Source organism: Purpureocillium takamizusanense, chromosome 2, assembly GCF_022605165.1.
Source record: "Purpureocillium takamizusanense chromosome 2, complete sequence".
NCBI lineage: Eukaryota > Fungi > Ascomycota > Sordariomycetes > Hypocreales > Ophiocordycipitaceae > Purpureocillium > Purpureocillium takamizusanense.
Window position 1 is genome coordinate 537,871 of NC_063069.1, and position 22,629 is coordinate 560,499.

At 55.2% G+C, this 22,629-nt stretch overlaps 8 protein-coding genes across 9 annotated transcripts; 5 read left to right on the forward strand and 3 right to left on the reverse strand.

The window, feature by feature from the left end:
* Positions 1 to 907: 907 nt before the first annotated feature.
* On the forward strand, positions 908 to 2,043 carry JDV02_001982 (uncharacterized protein; the record flags this gene model as incomplete). The annotated part of the gene is made up of 4 exons (XM_047982959.1): positions 908 to 1,344; positions 1,458 to 1,547; positions 1,617 to 1,710; positions 1,822 to 2,043. The coding sequence occupies 4 exons, from the start codon at positions 908 to 910 to the stop codon at positions 2,041 to 2,043; spliced, it is 843 nt and encodes a 280-aa protein (XP_047838929.1).
* Positions 2,044 to 2,993: 950 nt separating this feature from the next.
* On the forward strand, positions 2,994 to 5,187 carry JDV02_001983 (uncharacterized protein). The gene is made up of 4 exons (XM_047982960.1): positions 2,994 to 3,523; positions 3,586 to 3,942; positions 3,995 to 4,135; positions 4,191 to 5,187. The coding sequence occupies exons 1-4, from the start codon at positions 3,396 to 3,398 to the stop codon at positions 5,053 to 5,055; spliced, it is 1,491 nt and encodes a 496-aa protein (XP_047838930.1). The 5' UTR covers positions 2,994 to 3,395; the 3' UTR covers positions 5,056 to 5,187.
* A 583-nt stretch (positions 5,188 to 5,770) lies between these two features.
* JDV02_001984 (uncharacterized protein) lies at positions 5,771 to 7,156 on the forward strand (the record flags this gene model as incomplete). Its single annotated transcript, XM_047982961.1, has 1 exon — positions 5,771 to 7,156. One exon carries the CDS (start codon positions 5,771 to 5,773, stop codon positions 7,154 to 7,156), a length of 1,386 nt encoding a protein of 461 aa, XP_047838931.1.
* Positions 7,157 to 7,429: 273 nt separating this feature from the next.
* On the reverse strand, positions 7,430 to 8,548 carry GLY1 (Low-specificity L-threonine aldolase; the record flags this gene model as incomplete). The annotated part of the gene is made up of 1 exon (XM_047982962.1): positions 7,430 to 8,548. One exon carries the CDS (start codon positions 8,546 to 8,548, stop codon positions 7,430 to 7,432), a length of 1,119 nt encoding a protein of 372 aa, XP_047838932.1.
* Positions 8,549 to 9,380: 832 nt separating this feature from the next.
* Positions 9,381 to 11,242, forward strand: CPS1 (Gly-Xaa carboxypeptidase; the record flags this gene model as incomplete). Its single annotated transcript, XM_047982963.1, has 1 exon — positions 9,381 to 11,242. One exon carries the CDS (start codon positions 9,381 to 9,383, stop codon positions 11,115 to 11,117), a length of 1,737 nt encoding a protein of 578 aa, XP_047838933.1. The 3' UTR covers positions 11,118 to 11,242.
* A 157-nt stretch (positions 11,243 to 11,399) lies between these two features.
* Positions 11,400 to 13,484, reverse strand: JDV02_001987 (uncharacterized protein; the record flags this gene model as incomplete). The annotated part of the gene is made up of 8 exons (XM_047982964.1): positions 11,400 to 12,108; positions 12,157 to 12,366; positions 12,422 to 12,504; positions 12,563 to 12,725; positions 12,791 to 12,896; positions 12,961 to 13,071; positions 13,126 to 13,233; positions 13,280 to 13,484. 8 exons carry the CDS (start codon positions 13,482 to 13,484, stop codon positions 11,400 to 11,402), a joined length of 1,695 nt encoding a protein of 564 aa, XP_047838934.1.
* A 3,430-nt stretch (positions 13,485 to 16,914) lies between these two features.
* JDV02_001988 (Alpha,alpha-trehalose phosphorylase (configuration-retaining)) lies at positions 16,915 to 20,061 on the forward strand. Of its 2 annotated transcripts, XM_047982966.1 has the most exons (9): positions 16,915 to 17,040; positions 17,116 to 17,241; positions 17,295 to 17,665; positions 17,717 to 17,997; positions 18,060 to 18,262; positions 18,319 to 18,575; positions 18,621 to 18,730; positions 18,794 to 18,920; positions 18,974 to 20,061. In XM_047982966.1, the coding sequence occupies exons 2-9, from the start codon at positions 17,146 to 17,148 to the stop codon at positions 19,554 to 19,556; spliced, it is 2,028 nt and encodes a 675-aa protein (XP_047838936.1). In that variant the 5' UTR covers positions 16,915 to 17,040; positions 17,116 to 17,145; the 3' UTR covers positions 19,557 to 20,061. The 2 variants fall into 2 exon arrangements, with proteins under 2 accessions (XP_047838936.1, XP_047838935.1); XM_047982965.1 differs by having other exon boundaries at positions 16,915 to 17,665.
* Positions 19,826 to 20,938, reverse strand: JDV02_001989 (uncharacterized protein). Its single transcript, XM_047982967.1, has 5 exons — positions 20,746 to 20,938; positions 20,524 to 20,623; positions 20,297 to 20,460; positions 20,150 to 20,243; positions 19,826 to 20,093 (listed from the first exon to the last, which is right to left on the reverse strand). The coding sequence occupies exons 3-5, from the start codon at positions 20,393 to 20,395 to the stop codon at positions 19,861 to 19,863; spliced, it is 426 nt and encodes a 141-aa protein (XP_047838937.1). The 5' UTR covers positions 20,396 to 20,460; positions 20,524 to 20,623; positions 20,746 to 20,938; the 3' UTR covers positions 19,826 to 19,860.
* Positions 20,939 to 22,629: the final 1,691 nt, after the last annotated feature.

Here is a 22,629-nt window from a genome sequence, read left to right on the forward strand (position 1 = left end):
GGACCCCCCGCCCGCCCCCCGAACGCTACCAAGTACCAACACCGACCCTGAACAGACCCAGACGAGACGCATGCACCGTCGTGGGGTCGAGCCTATTTTCGGTCGACGGGTTGACACTTGATCTGATGCGCGAATGCGACGGTCGCGGATTTGTGTTGACACGATGGAGGATAGGGGGGAGGATCTGATGCAGTAAAGCGGTGCATGTAGCGTGGCTGTGTGCGCACGGAACGAATCGTCGGGACGGGACAAGCTAAGCCAGTCGGGTTGGTTCCTTCAAGATGTTTGCTCGAGTAAGTGATACTATGGATGGACATAGCATAGGTCGCCCGGCTTCCGCGAATATGTTCAACTGCACTGCGTTTTTGCTCCAGAACCTCAATGTCAAGGCGAGACGAAACACTCGTACACGATATCATAGCCATTTCAGTGTTTCCGCATTACAGTCAGCGGACACTCTCATCATCTTTGGCGGCCTGGGTGTAAGCTGTGACCAACCTTCCAGAGCTGGAGAGCCTGGGCCACCAACCCCAGAGTCTCTCCTCAGCCTCGAAACCGTCTGGTCTTTGGTTGCGGCCATGACACCGCGGGGCCGAGCGCCCTCGTTCTTTTCGATACCAGACGCCTTGCAGGCGAGGGCTCAAACGCCCAGGCCGCCACCGCCCAGAGAATGAGCAAGCGAGGGCACAAGTGACAGGCGCATGTCAGCAAGAGAGAGCATGATGCCCCAACAACGATGCACAGCTGGAGGGACCGTGATCGTGAAACAAAAGCACATAAAGTGAGCATCGAGCCCGCCTGTCGTCTCTTTTTGCTTTCCACTTTGGCGAACTAGGTGCAATAGTAAACGTAATAGACGTGAATTAACTCTCGGCTTCCCGTTCCGTTACTATACTATACCCTAGCTATGGCTCCTTCTCCCTCCAGTCATACACTCTTGTGTCTGCTGGCGTTCGCCGCCACCTCCGCCGTGGCGAGCCCGCTGCTGCAGCCCGGCCCGACCCCGACCCCAGTCGCCGCCGCCGCCGCCCCCATTGACAACGGCGTCCAGCTCGGCGCCGCCGTCATCAACCACGCCGTGGACGCCGCCTCGCCCGTCGCCGGAGGGGGTCCGCCGACGGTGACGCCCGTGGACTTTGCCGGGGCGGCGGCGTGGGCGAGCGAGCTGACGGTGACGATCCAGAACCGGTACGACGGCGACATCAAGACTCGCCACGTGAACGGGGGCGGGGTGCCTCTTCCTTACGGGAACCCCGGGACCGGCATCATCCCCCGGGGCGGGCAGGCGGTCTTTACCGTCCCGCGCGGGTGGCACGGCAACGTCGCTGTCAACGACGGGTACTTGTGAGTCTCAAAAGGCTTCCTCCTCCTCCCCTGCCGCCTGTCCTGTCCTCCTTACATCTCTCCCCTTGACGTGACGACCCAAAGGGGGACAGTGGGGGCTAATCTATATACAGTCCCGTCGATACTGGTGACGAATCGCAGATTGAGGGCAGCTTTATGAACCAGGGCCAGGGCGAGCGGGGTGACATTAACGTCAGCTACGTGTAAGTCGAGTCGTCCAGGCCCCGTCACGATCTCAGTTAGACAAGTTCCCCCCACTGACCCAACACCAGCAACGGCTTCTCGGTACCCATCGTCTGCAAATGCAACGAGAACAACTTGTGGGCCGGCTGCAGCAAGAACCTGTGGGAGCTCGGGAGGTGTCCTGTACGTTTCACCCCTATACCATTCGTTAACCCCCATCGCATCGACAATGCCACAAAAGCCCTTCCACCTGAAGGCATGGAATGCAAGACAAGCTAATGATCCGTGACCCAGAACGACAACTGGAAGCACTCGTGCCGCAACGACGCTCGCAAAGACGGCTGGACCACCCCTCCCGGCCCCTTCTTCATGCCCTGCCGCGGGGCGACCGGCGCCTACACCTTCCCCGCCGACGACCTGGCCAACAGCCTGAATGCCAAGTGCTCGCGGGAGCAGTACACGTGCTGCGTGGGCAAAGGATGCGCCCCGAACCCGGCCCAGAACGGCTTCCACTAAAGGCCGCCGTGGCGCGCGTATAAGCTATATAATTTACGGGCCTGGGGGGATGAATGCGTCGCCTCGGCCAAATATGTAATCTGGTGTGTCAAAATGTATGCTAGAAGCCGGATGGCGTTGGGGATGAAGCGAGTGCGGTGTATTTCGTCCCGGTCATGGAGTTGAAATCGGATGTTGAGCTGTATATACTGTGAGGACATAGATATACAAAAGTAAATGCACGAAGTAGCTGATGGACCCGGGCATGCCCAGCAGTGGATGTTTTGCAGTTAGGTTGCGCTCCTGGGAGTGGATTGACCATTTGACATTAGAAGCTAAGTTGCTTAAGGGTTGTTTGCCTTTCAATGTCTTGATCTGGAGGCGCCTGGGCTCATCTGCGCCTGGTTCGAGCTAGCATCGACTGAATGAAAAGGTTGCTTGACGGACTGGGCGGGATAAAAGAGACGCCGCTGAATTTGGGCCCGCCCGTCTGGTTCTCAAGCGCAATCGCTACGTTGGCCATCAGCAGGGAACTGGTGCGTGGACGGTGCTGCTCTAGCGCCCGCTCGTCGATCTGTTCATCACATGAAGCTTTACATCTTGTGAATCTGGATATGTACACGTGTAAACCACCATTTGATAGGGAATCGACGCTTGCTAATTGTCGAGGCTGTGTAACATGAAGATGCATGTCCCAATGCCGGCGATGGCCACAACGGAGGGCCAAATCCGGATCGGACCAGACGGAGAGCTAAGCAAAGGGCATGCCAAGAAACATCGTCCACGTGCCAGCCCACGATGTTTTGTTGAGGGGAAATAAAACAAGGAAGGTGTAAATAGATCGTCAGCAATCCGGACAATTATAGAAGCGTGCGCGGACTTGCTAGTTACAGCATGTCCGGCATCAGTAGCGCCCCATCTCGTCGGTCGACTCTAAAGCTATTGCCCCGCTCTGTTCATGCCGGAACGAACAGCCAACCAACCTTCCCTCTTCTCGTGTCTCCCAGGTTCTTTGTACGACCTGGCGGCATCATCATAGCTTCATCGAAATGGCTACTATTCAGACAATCGAGCTACATCCCGCTATAGCGGCGGAGGCCGTTTCTCTGTCTGAGCTCCCTCGGCGCCCGGATATCGTCTCCACCGACTCCGGCCGACCCGCCACGGCGCCGTCTCCGGACTCGGAGCCGCCCTCGAGCGCTGTCCATCAGCCACCGCCTCTGACGTCTGGCCGCGTGTTTCGCGCAATCGAGCCCATAGCCGTCCCGCCCGTGAGCCAAGGACTGCGGTTCTTGATTGCGCTGCTGGTGATTTTCGCAAACTTGATCCAGGTCCGACTTTGCGCCAAATGTTAACCCTCCCCGTCTTCATGGATGGACACTGATGACCATGGACAGTTCACATCCAACTTCATCACGTTCAGTGCCGGACTCTCTCTCAGCAAGCTACTCGGCCGAGATGTCGGGCCCGGGCAGGCGAATTGGATGGCGGCATCCTACTCGTGAGCGAACCCCAAGCCCCTTCCCACAGCGTTGAGGGTACTAACGGTCAATCTGCTGCCAGCCTGACACAGGGCGCATTCGTGCTCATTACTGGGCGGCTGGGAGCCGTGTACGGACACCAGAGGTTGACACTGATAGGGCTGTTCATCTTCGCCCTCGGCTCGCTGGTCAATGGATTCTGCCGTTCGTACGAAAGCTTCATCGCGATCCGAGCCTTATCCGGGGTCGGCGGAGGCATCTTTATGCCCAACGCGGTCACCATCCTGACCCTCATGGTCCCTCCCGGCCGGGCGAGGAACGTCTTGCTCGGACTGTTTGCTGCCTCGCCGCCCATCGGCGGCGTCATCGGAGCTCTGACCGCTGGACTGTGTGCCAACGCTGGAGGCTTGTGGAGCTATACAGGGCTCTTCGCCGCCATGTCAGTCTCATTTCCTAAAGGCATCCTGTAAAGTGCTGGCTGACCAAAGCAGCGCGACAACGTCTGCGGCGTGTATGGTGCTACTCTGGGTAATCCTTCCTCGAGAGGATCCGGTGGACCGGCATGGGTCCATTGACTACGTTGGGGCCGCTCTGGGGCTCGGCAGCCTGTTGCTGTACAACATTGCTTGGAAGTGAGGCTGTAACTCCTCAAGGCCAGTAGTAGACGCCAATGCTGATAGCTACTAGCCAAGCACCGTCCGTCGGCTGGTCGACGCCGTACGAAATCGCCATTCTCGTCTTGGCAGTTGCGTGTTTCGGGGCCTTTCTCTACTGGGAGAAGGCGTGGGCCAAGGACCCCATCATGCCACTCGACGTCTTTCGCACGCCGACGTTTCTGGCGCTCATCTTCGTGGTCCTGCTGAGCTACATGGCCTTTGGCATCACGCTGTGGTACTCCATCGCATGGCAGCAGACCCTGAGAAACATCTCCGTCATGCAGACCGGCGTCAACTTCGTCCCCTTTGGCGTCGGGTCGGTCGCGTCCGTGGCCCTCGCCGCGTACCTGCTCCCGCGCGTGGCGGCGCAGTGGATCATGGCCATGGGCGTCGCCGTCGTGCTGGCCAGCAGCCTCTTGCTCGCCACCATGCCCATTGACCAGAGCTACTGGTCCCAGACTTTCCCCGCCATGGTCCTGTCCAGCTTCTGCCCTGACTTTGTCTATCTCGCAGCGCAGATCATCGCGAGCAACAGCGTCAGCCGCAAGTATCAGGGCGTGGCCAGCAGCCTTGTCGGTACGCTGAACCTGTACGGCAACAGTCTCGGCCTGGGCTTCGCGGGCACCATTGAGACGGAGGTGACGAAGAGGATCGCCGCGGGCTCGTCTGCGCCCGAGAGCGTCGCGGACACGGTGTCTGGGTATCGCGCAGCGTTGTACTTTGCTGCCGGCATTGCGTCGCTTGGTTTAGTGCTGGACTTTGCTTTTGTGCGAGTGCCCAAGAATGAGAGAGAAGGATGGGTTGAAGAGTTGGAGCACGACAACGGTCCTGAGCCGCGATTAGGGGCCGTACTCGCCGCAGAAGCGACCGCTGTGGACAGACAGACTCTGGCGTAGTGAGAGAGAGACATAGTCCAGCCAGCCAGCCACGGGTTGGAAAGAACGCCGACTTGGGGCGTGGCAAACTACCTGCAAATCCAGGACCAGCTGGGCCGTTTAAACGTGTAAATAACACCACCTCCTTGGCAACACCAATTGAGATTTCGGTGTCGTGATGATTATCACCATGGAGACTTTCCTCCTCGTTTCCCCACACGCGAACTTTCCCCATGCGTCGCCGATGTCGCCCAGGGGAAGCTCGTATTGTCGTTTTGGTGTCGGAGCAACGGAAGTCGTCGTGCCTCCCGTTGACGCGAGGCTGTGCTTCTGCAGTGCGATAACGACCTGGGACCGCCCCATTTAGTATCTACAGGATCGCATGTTTTCCGCGGGCAACCCATGTGGCGGACCCGATCCGACCCCGCAACTCCCCTCGCCTCGGCGCTCACTAACACGGGCAGATGTCGGATGTGCCGATCACAGACGCCTTCTGGCTACTTCACAATGACATGGTTGCAGGCAAGGTAGCCTGGAATGCCCAGTTCCTGTGCACCTGAAGTTCCATGTGCTGAAGCTCTAAGATGTTGTTATGTAACCGCATTGAGACAACGCGGCCTCAATGGCCTGCCAAAGATAAAAAGCTGTACAGTATACGTGAGCTCTGTGTAGTTTCAACGCCAATAGCCAACTAAACGAATAGCTCACGACATCAAATCTATCATCATTTACAAAGATGGCGCCTTTAAAGAAAGCTCAGCCTTTCAAGAAAGCCTTGCACTTTTCCGAGCAAGAGTTTCAGGACCGACGCAATCGGGCCCTGGAGCTCATGAAGCGGGAGAATCTAGACGGCTTCTTGATGACCAAACAAGAGTCCCTCTACTACTTCACCGGCTTTGACACCTTCGGATATGTCTTCTTCCAGGCCATGTATTTTCACAGCGACGGATCCATGCGGCTCATCACTCGCATTCCCGACCTCCGCCAGGCCTTGTACACCTCGATTCTGGAGCAGAGTGACATCCTCATCCGGTCCGACGATGCAGGTAGCAACCCCGTCTCGTTGGTCCCCAAGGTCCTCAAAGATTTCGGCATCAACTCGTCGTCGAAGCGGATCGGCTACGAGCCAGACTCGTGTTCCCTGACCCATCGACTCGGCAAGGCCCTCGAGGAAGCCGTCCAGGGCCTCTGCACGCTCGTCGACCACAGCGACCTTTTCACTCGCGAGCTGCGCATCGTCAAGTCGGAGGCCGAGATGCGCAAGGTTCGCAAGGCGGCGTACCTGGCTGACTTTGCCCTCGTCCGGATGCTGAAGCTTGCCAAGCCCGGCGCGTACGAGGGCGATCTGTGGCGCGAAATCGTAGGCACAGTCTACGAGGGAGGTGGCGACGACCCGGCCAACGAGAACATACTGGTCTCTGGGAACAAGGCGGTCCTCACCCGGTACTCCACGGGCAAGGATAGTATTGACCGGCAGCTCACCGCGGAGCATGCCGCCGCCTACAAGCACTACCACGCCTGCTTGATGAGGACCATTCCCATCGGCGGGGTCACCAAATTGGCGCGGCGCATGCACGAGGTCAATGTGCTGCAGATGGAAGCTGCCATGGAGGCTCTCAAGCCTGGTCGTGAGATCGGCGACGTCTTCGAGGCCTATGCCCGCGTCGCCGACGAGAACGGATTCCGCGACCAACGGTTCAACTCGTGCGGCTACAGCCTCGGAGCCACCTTTTCGCCCACCTGGATGGACTTTCCCATGTTTGTGCGCGGCCAGAACGTTGTCGCTAAGCCAGGGATGGTCTTCTTCATCCACATCATTCTTATGGACAAGGCGACCGATACGGCAAGCTCTGTCGGTCATACGGTCGAAGTCACAGAGACCGGCTGTGTGCCGCTGTCTAAGCTGCCATTCTGCCTCACTCGAAAGCAGACCATCGCGGCGTGGAAGAAGGTTCGCAAGGAAGATTATGGGTTCACGTCCGAGGAGGAGGACGAGGGCGAGAACCTGCAGGACGTTGAACTGTCGGACGGCGACGACGACGCCGAGGACTTTGAAGTAGAGTATGACTTTAGTGGCTATACGCCCGCTGCTGCGCTTGGAGACCCGACGCAGAAGGCGTAGGAGGCTGGTAAGTACAAGCTAGTATCAGCGAAAGCTACAGAGCCTGAGATGAGACGTTATATTTTTTCCTGATGCATTTAATATCTCCGAGTACGAATGCGAATAAACAAATTCATGAGCGAAGGCGGACATATGTGGCATACACGTCAAGACAGGCAGATACTGCCTCTATCACGTCCATTGTGGGCTACATTCATGTTGTCACTTACACTGACTGATTGCAGTGTACTCCATCTCGCAGCGCAAGTGCATGATCAGGATAATAAAGTGTATTTAACTATACTCGTTCATCTTAGACGTGCTTCCATACCCGGACGGCCGTATCTTCGGCACGTAGTCGGGTGGCAGCGTTTTCGTGATCCTGACCGCTTCCGCGATGGCGCATTTCAGGTTCTCTATTGCCTCATCGCTCACCTGATGATGTAGGGAGATTCGCTCATCCATGAGCCTCACATTGAACTTTTCACACTGCTCCAGCAGCACGCCCATGTCCAGCTTGGATCTCGCCGCGTCAATGAAGAAAAAGTTGGTGTCCACCGGAATCTGCGGCACTACGCCGAGCGCCGCAAGATCCTCCTCCAGCTTCTTCGTCTTGCGGTGCGTCTCGGCCATGGTTGGCCACACTTCCTTGAGCGCGACCATGGCGGCGGACGTGAGGACGCCGGCCTGGCGGATGCCTCCACCCTGCTGTTTCCTCAGCCACCGCGCCTGCTTGATGTTTTGCTTCGTGCTTGCGAGGACCCCGCCAATGGGCGCCCCGAGGCCTTTGGAGACGCACATGGAGACGCTGTCGAAATACTGACAGTAGTCGGCCAGCGAGTGTCCTGTCGCGGCGGAGGCGTTCCACAGGCGCGCCCCGTCGCAGTGAACTTTGATGTCGTGGGCGTGCGCAAATTCGGAAATCTTTCGTATTTCGTCTATGGGGGTGACGACGCCGCCTATCGTAATCTCCAGGCTGATGACTCTGGTAGGGGCCGTGTGGATGTCGTCGCCCAGCGTGACCCAATTTTTGACATCGTCAAGCGTCATGTATATGCCGTTGGCGGGGTGAACGGGCGTAACCATGGCCTGCGACAAGATGGCCAGGCCAGAGCCCTCTTCTGCGTAGACGTGGGCTCGGTAGTCGCACAGGACTGAATGAGGCGGCTGGTTGAGATGAAGACGAACCCCAATTTGGTTGCCCATGGTACCAGAGAGCACGAACAGGGCGTCCTCCATTCCCGTCAGTCGGGCCACCTCGCGTTGGAAGTCGGACGTAGTTTGGTCTTCTTGGTACACATCGTCGCCAAAGGTGGCACTCCCCATGGCCGCCAGCATCGCCGCCGTCGGCGTCGTGAAGGTGTCGCTGCGGAACTCATTTGCAGCTCTGGTGGGCGTGGTTGAGTTCGTCATGTTGCCGGAGGGAGGTCCTGAATTGCTCTTGTCGATGAGAAGACTGCAGTACTGTCTAAGCTTTGGAGATGCGTATAGTTACATATCCCACGTGAAAGTACGACACATTCACACATTTGCCATAAAACTTTGGCCCGACGTCGGGGACGGCACAACATCGCTGGGACTAAGATCGGCGGCACCCCAGGCCGGTCGTACCTCCTCGGTGCTTGCGCGTACCGGCGGCTTGCGCCCTCCGACCCTGCCTAGCTGATCGGCCCTTCATCAAGTGATCAAGTTTCATGTCGCGGATTTGGCTGGCCGGTCTCGCGCCGGGGAGCTACAAGTAAGCATGCTTGAACGATCGAGACATGCCTCGGGCTCCTTTCCCCTGATGGCACGCGCCGGGACCGCAGCACTCTTGGAACGCGAGGGACGGCATGGCACACTCTATGTGACTTGCTTGGACAGACTATTACGTTTCTCTGATTCACAGGAATCTAGACCGCCGACACGAGTCAAATGCGAGACCGGCCGGACGAAAGGACAAGAACACGGTCCTTCGTGTATTTCGTGTATCAGGGACGGTAATCCGTCCCTTCGTGTTCGACCAATTGCACAGCAAGCCGGTTGGCCGGGTGGCGCAGTGAATAAAGATGTGCATGGTGATAAGACGAGGTGCCAAAACGCGGGGGCTGGCTAGTCGGTACGCAGGCGGTACTTACACCGTTACCCATCACGTCTACATCGCATCAAAAGTGTGGAAGCGGTGCTGAAGGGGGGGGGGGGTTCAAAGCCACATTCGCCCTCTTTGTCTGTCGTAAACGTTCGGTAACTGTCCAAGCCTAACAGTATGGCAAAACAACGAAACGCGTCCCAGTCGCGCAGCAACGCGCTGCTGTCGCTCCTATTCCGCTCGGCGATCTTGGTCGCCGTGTTATCACTTGCGTTGACATACCTCAATAATTCGCTTTGGTCTCGCATCACGGAACGCCTTGGTCGCGACCTGGACAAGTACGTCAGGGGCAGTAGCTCTCATGTATGCAGGCAAGCAGCAAAGCTCTCGCCAACAAACACGAAATCGGAGCGCTTTGTCCGGGGCAAGGTCGAATCGCCAGCGTACCATGCAGAGATCATCCAGAAACTCTCTGGCATCATCCAGATACCCTCGGAAAGCTACGACGAGCTCGGACCCATTGGCACCGACGACCGCTGGAATGTCTTCTACCGCATCGAGGCTTTCATCAAGTCGAAGTATCCAAAGGTCCTCGAAAAGGCCGTATTGGAGCATGCAAACACCCACGGCCTGGTATTAACATGGAATGGAAGCCTGCCGTCGTCACAGGCCAAGCCGCTCCTCATGCTTGCGCATCAAGATGTCGTACCCGTGCTCGCCGACACCGTGCAAGACTGGACACACCCACCTTACCAGGGACATTTTGACGGCGAGATCATCTGGGGCCGAGGCGCCACGGACGACAAAGGCTATATGATCTCTATCCTCGAGAGCGTCGACTTGCTTATGAAGAGCGGATTCGAGCCAAAGAGAACTGTGATATTGGCGTTTGGCTGCGACGAAGAGATCAGTGGCGAGAATTGCGGGCGGCCCATCGCAGATTTTCTACATCGTCGATACGGCGACGAGGGTATATACCTGATCATGGACGAGGGCTCCATGGGGATACAGAAAGAGTTCAACCAGTCCTTTGCCATGGTCAGTGTCGCCGAGAAGGGGTATCTCGATATCGGCATCAACGTGACGTCGACTGGTGGCCATGCGTCAACGCCGCCGGACCATAATGTCATCGGCATCATGTCGGAAATCGTCCTGGCCATTGAGGAAAATGCATTCCCGGGAAGAGTTACGACAAAGAACCCGATGTTTGGCTTCCTGGAATGCGCAGCTGTACACGCTCCGCCATCCAGTATGCCTTTGGCGGTGCGAAAGAGATTGAGCTCGGTCGCACGCGGCGATGCCCATGCGGAGACACAACTGGCACGAGACCTGGACGATATGCGATATTACTTCCGCACAAGCCAGTCAGTTGGGAAGATGAGTGGCGGCGTTAAGATAAACGCCATACCGGAAATCGCATCCTCCATGGTCAATCTTCGTCTGGCCGTGGAGTCGTCAATCAGCCTTGTCCAACAGCACTACGAGAATCTCGTCCGGCCCATTGCACAAAAACATGGCATGGTCTTTGAGGGATTTCAATCGTCGTATGAATCCACCGAGCGCCGAAAAGTGAGCCTCTATGGAGTCGACGCCTTGGAGCCCGCGCCCGTCTCTCCGCTCGACAGCGAATCCTGGAGGGTTCTGTCTGGCACAATCCGAAATACACTACGGCCACTGGACGATGACAACGAACTCATTGTCACGCCATACTTGATGCCTGCCAATACCGACACCAAATTCTTCTGGGCATTGACCAAGAACATATACCGATTCACGCCAATCAATCTCGTGGAAAATCTGAATAGGGCGCACACAACCAACGAGTTCATCCGCGCGGACGAGTTTGTCAGAGAGCCTCTTTTCTTTGCTACCTTGATTTTAAATGCAGACGATGCGGTTCAAGCTGGAGACTAGGTAGCATCGTCATTTATGGAACAGAAAACTGCTTCGGAGGTCGTTTGTTGAACCTTCCCTAGCCGCAGTTTACTGTCAATAGTGAGCATGCATTGTAGCCTCAATCATATGCATGTGTAGTCAAAGTTTTATCGCACTGACCGTCGATTGGCGACGGAAGCAATTGAACCGCTGCTTGAAGCACATGGTTATGGATGCATGCACTCTCAAGGCTTCGACACAAGACACACAGTGTCATTCCAAGTCTTTCTCATTGGATGCGACTCCAAGTGCAATGTCGGTCTACTCGAAGAAGCTGTTGAGATACCCCGATACCTTGCCACGCTTTGGCTTCTCATATAGAGCCTCGTACAGGTCGATGTCACTCTTGGTTGAGCCAAGTTGGAGATCTGCAGTGCCCGGGCGGACGTAGGATGTTCGCCGCACGACCTTCCAGAAAACAAAAGCCGCAGGGAACAGGCCGACCATTGTGTAGCTCGTGAAAAAAGTCGTAACATTCCATCCCCCATCAATAAAGACGTTGTATCCAAGCACTAACATCATGACAAATGTTGCGCATAGGGCGTACCAGGCCGCGTAGGGTTGCAGGTAGCCCCGGTACGGAAGAGTCTTGCGATCGATGCCCTGTCGCTTGAGCGCGGAATAGAAGTGGAGGTACGTGATGACCGTCCCGAAGTAGTTGAGCAGATATGACGCTGTACAGATGCCCACGAGCCAGTTGAGGACATCGGCTGAGGATTTGCTGAGCTGCAGCAGTGAGAGCAGGCAGAAGGCCAACGCAGCGATGACGGCATACAGGGGAACTCCAAACTTCGTGCACTTAGCAAAGAAGGATGGGGCTTTCCCGTCAAGGGCCATGCCGTGTAAGACTCGGGCGGCTGAGAATACGACATTGTTTCCCGCCGATAGGACGGATGTCATGATCAGCGCGTTGACGAGATCCGGAACTCCTTTGATGCCAAAGTGCACCATGGAAATGACATACGGAGACCTATCTTGTCAGCCCAGAATTTTTGGCGCCTGAGGAGGATCAACCTACGCAGCACCCGTGCCGCTTCCCTCCTTGTCCCCGTCGATGAAGCCTGCCAACATCTCATCGTTGTATGGGATTACAATGGCGACACAGAGGGCTCCGCCGATGAAGAAGAACATGAGGCGCCAAACGAATGACGCATATGCCTTCTTCATAAGCCTGCGTGGGTTCTCCGCCTCGGCAGCAGCCATGGCAATGAACTCAGGCCCAACCATCCTTCATACTGTCAGCGCTGCTTCTGAGCACTGGTGGGGTTTATAGGAGCACGTACGTGAACGATCCTTGTATCATGCAAGAAAGTAGGCCAAGGAACCGACCCGTGTCCCCAGGCACGAGGTGTTCGACAAAGGCGCCCTGCAAAAGTCAGTACAGCTGTCAATGCCGGCGCGGTTGCTGTCGCGGTAATAATTACGGGATTGTTCCAGTAGCGAAACCCGTAAGCATCATGGCGTGGGTTTCCTCCCACCATGGTGACGAAGGTATACATCATAAGGCCAACCATGAGAAAGATCTTAAATATCGACATGTAAAACTCTGATGTCCCGAACCATCGCACGGCGAGGCCATTGAGGACCCTATCACTCAACGTCAGTTTACGTTCAACATTTTTAAATCGGAGCTCAATTGATACGTGACTTACGCAAAGATGGCCAAACACACCACGACCACCGCCGCGACGGGGATCTTGTCAGTCCAGTACGTGAGCAACACGTGGATGGCCGTGATCTCGTAAGGAATATTGAAGGCTGCAACGGTCACAAGGGTCAATGCGGGAGCGTGGAAGATATACTGAACGGGTGTCGGGCCTACCCATGAGGAAAAAGTAGTTCCATCCCATGGCAAAACTCAGTGCATCATCGACCCAGAAGCCGGCAAGGCGCACGAACGGCGACGCAATGGGAAGATATGTAACCATTTCCGCTAAGGTCTTGATTAGCAGAGGGATGTCGGGGAACATGTGCAAACAAAACCTACCAAAACACTGGTTGACGGCAACAATGATGCTTCCATAGATTACGAACCCCAGGAATAGCCCGGCTGGGCCCCCCTTGGGTAGCGATGCACCCATCTGGACAAATAGAGCTTTGCTGGGTCAGAGACGAGCTATGGAAATTGGTCAAGTACGCACAGGTCCCAATGGCACCTCCAACTGCAAAGAGCTGGATCTCCTTGCCACCGAGTCTGCGATGCAGGTGCTGCGAGCCGGCCGAGATCAGCTCTGCGGGCAGAGCTGCCTCGCTGCCCGCGTCTTTGTTGTCCGAGTCGGCATCGCGACCGGGCGGGTCGGGCGGGTTGCGATCGTTCAGCGTCTCAAGGTGTGTTGCAGTGGCCATCCTCGATTCGTAACGACTCAATAATACATTGACCAGAGAGGCAAGATGAGCAGTGATGGAAGCGGAACGAGGAAGAGGTGGAAGCTGCCATGTTCATAAGGAGTCTTGTTTGTGCCGCGGGCCGGGTACTCCAAAGTCACTCTCATGTACCCCAGTCATGAAAGCGTTGCCATCGTGCAGATCATCAAGATCGGCGCCGTCAACCCCGCGTTGCCAGCGATCCCCACCTTGCCAATGCTGGAATGTCTGGAAGAGGGCTTGAAAAGCTACCAATCCGGCTCGTCGGCAGTAAGAACCATCCGAGCTTACACTACACAAGCAGCTTCGCCAGATGACTTTTCCGCGGGAAACATGTGCAACAAATTGTGCTTGTATTTTCACAACGGAAGATGTTCATACGGTGCAGGTGAACGCGTGAGTGTAGACAGATACACCTGGCACAGATGTCACCTGTGCAGTTCAAGTGTTGGCTCCTCACGGAGCAGCTATTCGACCTACTACTTCTGCGTTTTCAAACTCACGCGGGGTTGATGAAGGCATCCACGCAGGTTGCTTGGGGTGTGTCAACGTACTTGAGAGCGTTGAGGTGAGGAGTTGCTTAATAGCCACGCTGTAGCTGGGGCCGCATGATTGAGATGGGGTAAGAACATGTACCGAAAACATCTGCAGTTCTAGGTCTTATTGCAGAGTTCCTCCCGCTACTTTATCCGTATTGAATGCCTGGAGCGACTTGCTAGGTTTGGTCAACGATGCCCTGGATCGTTTGCTTGTCTTATGAACACTAAAGGTCATGGACACGGAAAGATTAGTCAATCACGGATTTCGGGCTGAAGGATTTGTCTGTGGCAGGCAAAATGCAAATACATAACGGGTTTTCTTTAAATTATTTTAGCTTTACGGTACGGGCAACGTGGTGGTGACGTGGTATGGCCCGTCTTCTTAATTTTGCGTGGCGAATTAAGGCCATGGTTCCTTGCTAATTCTGGATTCGTTATTAAAGCCTTCGGGCAATTGCTAAGGCTTTACTCTGACTCTATGTACGGTTGGCGACAGCGTTCCGGCAGTGAAGCATGTAGGCTAGTCGAAATCGATGAGGAAAGTATTGAGCACTGGCCGGGGGTCACGGAAGGGGCTCATCGCCGGGAGGGATGGGGGTTTACGTGGTAGGCTGATGCCTGGAGATGCATTGTTCGTAGCATGTTCCATTTGGTGGACCATGCCCGGAGACGTGAGGGTAGGAGCGCCGGCGACGACATGGAGCTATCAGCTTGGTTGGGAATAGATCAGGCAGCACTAAAACTGCCTCCGTAATGACTTGAAACAAGACTCGGAACCTCCGTCGAATTGATGACAGCATATTTGCTCTCACGGACGGTTCAATGTTAACGGACTAGGAGACTGTGGTCATGGGAGCAGCATGAATCATTTCCTCAGCATAGCACGTACACGCAGTGAGTCCGGCAACTCAGTAGCGAGCCTGAAGCAGGCCAAAGCTGTGGGCGCAGCTTGGAGCCAAGTTTCAAGGTCCCTCAAGCCCAGATAAGGCGGTTTCGAAGCATTATCATTGATAGACCCTGACATTGTCATTACGCGCGTAAACTCGGACGGGATAGCTTTTTGTCAAGACGGCTCGTAAAACCGTGTCCTGGTGTAACTAGGCTTACGTACGTCACTGTCCAGACTATTGTCACGGCATATGGGAGGACCACCTGTCGAGACTGTGAACCATTATTTATACCCCTGCTTCTCTGGCTAGACATCTTGCCGTTGACTCCCAAACACAGCGACGTTTACATGCACCAAGAGCAAAGATGACACTCATGACGAAGTTGTTCGTTACATGCAGCTTCTACGCTATATGTATGTCCGCCTACGACGAGGTGATCAATATTCACGGTACTGAAATCCAGGTCGGAGTAAGTCTGGCTCATAGGACGCTCGTTTGTCCTTCTCTCCCGTTCCTCTTCGGGCGGTATAGCGCAAGGGTGTGGCTAATAAAGCTTTTTGCGATAGCGATGCGATCCAGAGCTCAATGTGTGCAAGCCACATATGAAGAGGAAAACACCTCGGGCAAGAAAAGATTGGGTGGATGCCGGCCAGCCATGGAATGTTCCAAGCAAGCCTTGTTCACAAGACGGCCCGGTTCGTACTCTTCCCACTGATTGCAAAACCTGACGTATATTATTTGTTCTGAGCTAATGACCGGACATATGTAATAGTGCGAAAGGGCAGGATGGTGCTGGAGTTTGGAATGGCAAGATACGGCATTTTGCCAATGGAGCGGGGACGGGGATGAGGTGGCTTCAGTCGTGACCTATTGTGAGCAGAACGACTTGTAGTTGGAGATTGAGGAACAATGACCGCAAGTAAAGCGGTGCAGGGTGTGATCGGGGGGCCGCAGTCGCTTCAGCCGCTATGAGTCGGATTGCTAGGATTTGCTCTCATGATTGAATCAAATGGTATCGTTGGAAGTGCAAGAAATCGACGGGCTGGTGTTCTAGCTTATGCTTCATGTTGTAATTGTCTGGTATCTGGGGGCGCCGGCGACTGAAGCATTATCACAGACCAACCAAAAGACATTATGGACTACCGACCACCGTAAGGTTCAGCATCTGGTGACCAGTCACCCTGCGACAAGAGTCGGAGCCACCAGTTGTGGCAGCAATTGGAGGCATCGCACATAGGCTGCGGACTGCGTGCGGGCATGACAACAGTGTTGAGTTGCGACAACCCAGGACGGATTTCGGCTACCGACCCTGACACAAATGTGTGGCCTAAGTTGGCTGCTCCTGCAACCCTGCATCTTGCATTCCCAATCCAGTGACTTGCCCGCGAGAGCCAACATATATGACATGCCGCACTACATGACACCCCCCCCCCCCCCAAAAAAAACACAATGCCGCATCTCAGCTACCATGCACATCGAACCACGGGTCCCATTGTCGAGGAGACATGCTAGGCTCTGGCACCGCCCATAGTTAGCTGAGCACACCTCGGATCCAGCTGCCTGCAGATATCGCAGGGGCTATCTGGCTGGGGGCTTCAGTGTTCTATGCCGTAGATTCCGTCCCATTAGGGTCCCATGCGTGCCTGTCGTACACACTTGGCCATCATGTTGCCTCGAGTTGCGGGGCCGTGCCGGCAAAGTGGGACTTGCCATGGGTTGACAGATCCCAATGCCGTTGATGAGCCATCCTGGCGCCACCAGAACCTGCGCGTGGAGCAAACTCGACAGCCCACCTTTTTTAGGTGTCATGCAACCCTCATGCCACCTCAAAGCCCCTGCCACGAGCGTGGCGGCGTACCATACGGTCGGATATCGTTCCATACCCAACCCGGCCTGAAGGCTCGGCTCCATGATCGTCTACTGTCATGGCTAGGCGCGTGGTCAAGATTGAGTTTTGCCTTTAGCGTAGTCGTCCCCCCGTGCCTTCCACCAGCGGCTCGGTGGCATAATTGTGACGTCAAACCTCACGGCTCCCTCGGGTCGCGTCGACGATTCTGTTTGCGGATCGGATTGTTCGGATTATCCTCAACCGTAGCATCGGATATCAATGTAACCATATAGCTGCCCAAAGCTGGTCTTTTGCCCCAAACTTTTCTAACGCCGCCACACCGTCTTCCCATCCAGATCCCCGGTACTGCCGCATCGAGACTCACCATGGAGTTCCAGGCACCAAGACGAGCGTCGTCCATCTATATGCGGCGAAAGTCCATTATTGCCCAAGAGCAGGGATCTGTTGACCTCGCCCTCACGGTAGGGCAATCCGGCAGAGGTGCAAGACCTGTGCTCGCGCTAACGAGCCCCAGACGCTGTATCTAGGCATCTCTGCTGCGCGCCTCGAGAATGGCACTGCTGAGGTGGCACTGGCAATTCGAGACATCACGTACCTCCTTGACTATGACGTGATCCACGTCGAGCTGAAAGACGACCGCGATGCCATCACCCAGTGCATCTTGGAGCATGTCGAAGCATACGAGCACGAAAACACAGCCAAATTCATCGGTGCTGCCCTCCCGAACAATATGCTGGAGCTAACGCCAACGCTCTGCTCTCGCCTCTGGCTTGAACTCGATATTGTTCCTCTTGCACTTCCTGCCGAGAGCCAGCACAACAAAGAGTTATGGGAAGCCAAGCTCATCGACGAACAGGCAGATTCCATGGCCCGCAGATGTATTGTGTAAGTCGGGACCCCGATATTCTGTTAATTGACTACAGCTGATCGGACAAGACACTTTGGGCCCTCCATGGCGCCGATCCTGCAAGTAGGCTGGCACGGTGAGGTACAAGTTGCTGCAGGTAACAGGGTTCGCCTCAACACGGCTCAGGACTACATGGGGACATGTTCCGACGTGTCGTGGGAAGCCGTGTCTGCGTATGCCGAAAAGCTGCGCAAAAAAGGCACCAAGGTTGCCTTCTTCAGTGCCACGCCTCAGGGTGGCGGTGTAGCGCTCATGCGTCACGCTCTCGTTCGCTTCTCACGACTTCTCGGGGTGGATGTGAAGTGGTATGGTAAGTTGCGACAAATTGGCTATCTCGGTCTCGTCACTGGCGCTAAAGAGAGGTTAATACAGTCCCAAAGCCGAGAAAGAGCGTGTTCCGGGTGACCAAGAACATGCACAATATTCTCCAAGGCGTTGCTCCACCGGATCAGCGGATTCCCCCCCAAGACAGGGCCGCAATCATTGACTGGATCACCGACAATGCAGAGCGATACTGGTTTCGCGACGGTGGGCCACTGCTCCCGCCGGAGCAGGGCGGTGCCGATGTCATCATTGTACTCTTCCCCAGCGGTCTCGGGTCTATTGGCAGCGACTGACGATAAGCGTACAGATTGACGATCCGCAAATGATTGGGCTCATCCCAATGATTAAAAACTCGTCGTCAAGCCGGCCGGTGCTTTTCCGTTCCCACATTCAGGTTCGGAGTGATTTGATTGCGACTCCCGGATCGCCGCAGGCCGAGGCATGGGACTTTATCTGGAGCCACATCAAAGATGCCGACGTCTTCATTAGCCACCCCATCCCAGCATTCGTCCCCCACACGGTGCCGCGCGAAAAGGTCATGTATCTGCCGGCAACCAGCGACTGGTAAGCAAACCCTCTGATAGCAGATGGCCAAGCTAAATGAGGTAGGCTGGACGGGTTGAACAAGGACTTGAATGCGTGGGACACGGGCTATTACATGCACAACTACAATACTCAATGCCATGCTCAGGGCATGACCGAGTTGCATTGGCCCAGTCGTAAGTCATCCTCGGCATAGCATACTCAAGCGGTTCCGGGTGTGGCTGACGATACATATGAAGGCAAATACATCATACAAGTAGCGCGTTTCGACCCGGCAAAGGGCATCCCCACAGTCATAGATGCCTACGCCGAGTTTCGCCGCCGTTACAAGGCTTCGGGCGGAGAGGATCCGCCACAGCTCGTCATGTAAGTTTTCCGATTTGCCGAATGCTGGTAATAATCCACCTCTGACCAGACAGTTGCGGGAACGGCTCTGTTGACGACCCGGATGGCACAATCATCTACGATGAGTGCATGAGCAAGATTGAAAACGAGTACCCTGACCTGCTCGACGACACGAGCGTCATGCGCCTTGACCCGAACGACCAGATGCTCAACGTTCTCATTGCCAACGCCCACGTCGTGTTGCAGCTGTCAACGCGTGAGGGCTTCGAGATCAAGGTGTCGGAAGCGCTGCATGCCAGCCGGCCTGTGATCGCGACCTTGGCAGGAGGTATCCCGCTGCAAGTGAAAGACAAAGTCAATGGTTTCCTGGTTCAGCCGGGCGACTGGAAGGCTGTCGCCGACCACCTTATTGAACTCTTCACGAATGACAGCCTGCACAGCCAAATGGCCATCGCAGCCAGGATGGGAATCAGCGATGAGGTAGGCACGGTAGGCAATGCTCTCGCCTGGTACTTTCTCGCAAGCCAGTTCTCCGACGCTCCGATCAACGGCAACGAGCGGTGGGTAAACGACCTCGCACGAGGCGGCGTGGCCAAGCCGTACAGTAATGATGAGAACCGCTTGCCCAGAAGCTTCACTGCTAGTGGTCGGGTATAGTCGGCATTTGCTTCTGCCAGTGCATAATCATGCTTTTGGCCTGTAGGAGGTACCTGCGCTTCATCAGCTTCTCGACGCACACGCTTTGGGCGAGCATGCACGTAGCTGGTCTGTCAGCTGCATTCTACAGTAATATTTTTATCGAATAATTATTAGACACATTGTGTGTAAGGCACGCATTGTGTCACGTAATAAGCTATGAGGAGCCCAGGTGCCCCTATTTGAAAGGTCACGGCACTTCGTTGTACAATCGAAAGGCACTGTTGCATCAGCCAAACAGTATCGCAATTGTGGACACCTCTCATTAGGGAGTATGGGGCATTTCAACTAAATTGGAGAACATTTCCTTCTTTAGCGGTGCGCTCAGGGGCGCCTCTCGCGCTTTCGCCCATGGGAGAACCTCCTCTGGATCCCTGCATTGATGCCAAGTGTTGAAGTCTGGATATGCCACCGGGTTGCCTTGAACCCAATGAAAGGTTATGAGGCCCGTATCACCCTGACAGCTTATGACTTGGCGTAAGATCTCGAGACAGTGATCTACGATTAGCGTTAGAATTATTGCCCATAGGTTCGCGAGCCCCCATGCGACAGACCAAGGTGGGTTATCAAGATGTGCGGGTACGTTCCGTTGGCCGATGGGGCCATTCTCTTGTAATAATCGTGATGGATTGCTTTGCGCAGCATGTTCTGCATGTGGGTTGAGTTAGAAATGTCTCTTGAGCCTTGGTAACACTACTTACCAGGCAATGCAGCTGGTGGAAGAGCTCTACGGTGGCCATGTAGCCACCTCCGAGATTCCCGTACTCTACTATCGAGTTGAACCAGTCGCTTTCAGACATCTTTTTGGAACGCTTGATGTCGTCCTCAGTCACGGCGATCAACGAGGCAGTTCCATCCACGAATGCTATTAACGGTCATTGTCTTGCTCTACATGTACGGTTGTACGGTGAAGAACCGGGTGGCTCACGATGTCGAGTGAACCTGTCCCACGCGCGGTCGAGCTCCGGGCTCGGTGAACCTCTATATCGGCCGGTGAACTCAAAGGATCCATTGAATCGTGTTGGATACTTTAAACGTTGGTAAATCAGTCGCTTGATCCGGTCAGCCTCTGGTGCATTGAGGGATTGGCAAGCAACACCTACACCACTTTGATTCCAACCTCGTGTCAGGCTTGATATTGGCTGCTAACCCTAAAGAGAAGCCCAAGCCAACCCAGAAGATGCCCGATAAGATATTCTTGAGACGTTTGTAGCGACGTATACCGTACTTGGCCTGTCTGTCAGCATTGGAGTCGTCCTCTTGGCCGGGTGTCTGCCCGAGAGGCAGGTAGGTCGGCCCAGACGTTGGGTACATCGCGATGGATGGAAAGAAATGGGGTTTGTGCAACTGAGGAGTAGGAAACCACAGATCGTACGAGAACCATTACCCTTATATTGCGAGGGCTACCGGTGCTTCTGGTTGGCTGGCCAGTGTACGAAACATTGGTGGCATCTCACGTGCAATAAAGCAACTGATACGTGTGAACCATCCATCAATAGCTGGGGCATCTTCTCACGGCGAAGACAAGCCCGCTGATCGCGCCATAAGAATGCAATCGACCCATCGCGGACCCGTAGTGGAAGCGCCTCGCCTCGCGGGCCGGCCAAGGGGCCCAAAAGACGCGTTCTGGACAAGGGCGTTGCGGCATTTGCGAGCTACCTATGACTCTGCGCTGCAGGGTGAGCCTTGCTGCTCCAGTCCGGCTCTCGAGCGTCCGCAGTTGCGGAAGTGCCCCTCCGACGTGTCAACGGTCAACTAGAGACAAGCCGTCTATCTTGGAGGGAGCTGAACGGACCTGCCTGGAAGGTGCTTTTCGGGGCGGGATGTCCTTATGCGCTGAAAGGCGTAAGCCAACCACCACCGTCCATCTCGAATGATCTTTCTATGCTTGTTCATCAATGGCCTTTCCTTAACCTGAGTCTTCCAGTTCCGTGAAGCAAATGAGCCCGGGGATAGTCTCGGGAGTTAAATGCTCGCATGACCTTTCTGATAGCGTCGAGCTTTCTTCAGCTGGCCCTATGGGGTAAAAGACAACACTTTTCGACTTATCGAATTGATCTTGTCTAGCCTTTATGAGGACTGCGTCCGATGCCATGTGGCTATTATTCATAAAGCTAAATTGAGGTCATGCCCGTTAGCAGCGCAATCTTGTCCCATTCGTGCATTCCCCCGGCATACTGTTCTTCTTTACACAACTCATGACAGAGGTGTGTAAGTACGCCGCATCTTCACTATTGCGTTCACGGGCATGGTTCCCGGGACTGGCTGGAAAACAAAAACAATCTCCTAAAATCCAGGATGACGGCCACCATCACTCTCATCAACGCTTTGCTGCTCATTACGGCCCGTGCGACCGCGCCGCCGGTAGATGACATGCGCGAAGTAATGCAGCGCACCGAATGCATGAGACTAAGACAGACACCATCATATGGATGTCGTTCGGCCCATGGTGAGGTAAGATATTGACGCAATACGTAATCATGAACATGGGGAGAGACGCTTCAAATGGGGAGTGACTCGGCAGCTTGATCCCGGGATTATACCACGAGTGATGACCGCCAACAGTGTATCGTCTACGTCGTACCTCATGGCAGAGCGACTGTTGTGTATGCCTGTCAAGGCCCGCCCATTTGCTAGGCGTGGAGCCGCACAGAACATCAAAGGTGTTCGAGGTTCTCGTCGACCGTGAGATACTGCCAGGTACATCACGATACATGGAGTCGCAACGGTGTCATGCCATCTGCAGATGACAGGCCCGTGTTGGCACCATCAAACCGCAGTAGAAAAATGCCGTAAGCCGAGAGCCAGCGAGAGGCATCTGAGGACCACACCCGCCGCTGCCGCCAGTCCCTCGCGCAGCTAGTGCTTGGTCGGATGTCAGAATGCGGCCTTTTTTCTCTTCAACGTCGAGTCAGTGTTTGGCGGTCGAAGTGTCGGTCGACCCCGCAGACCGCCAACCACATTGGCTTCCTGTCTGGAGCGCCTGCCACGTCCACGCGTGCCTCGGCACAGGGCAAGAATTATGACGCCATCG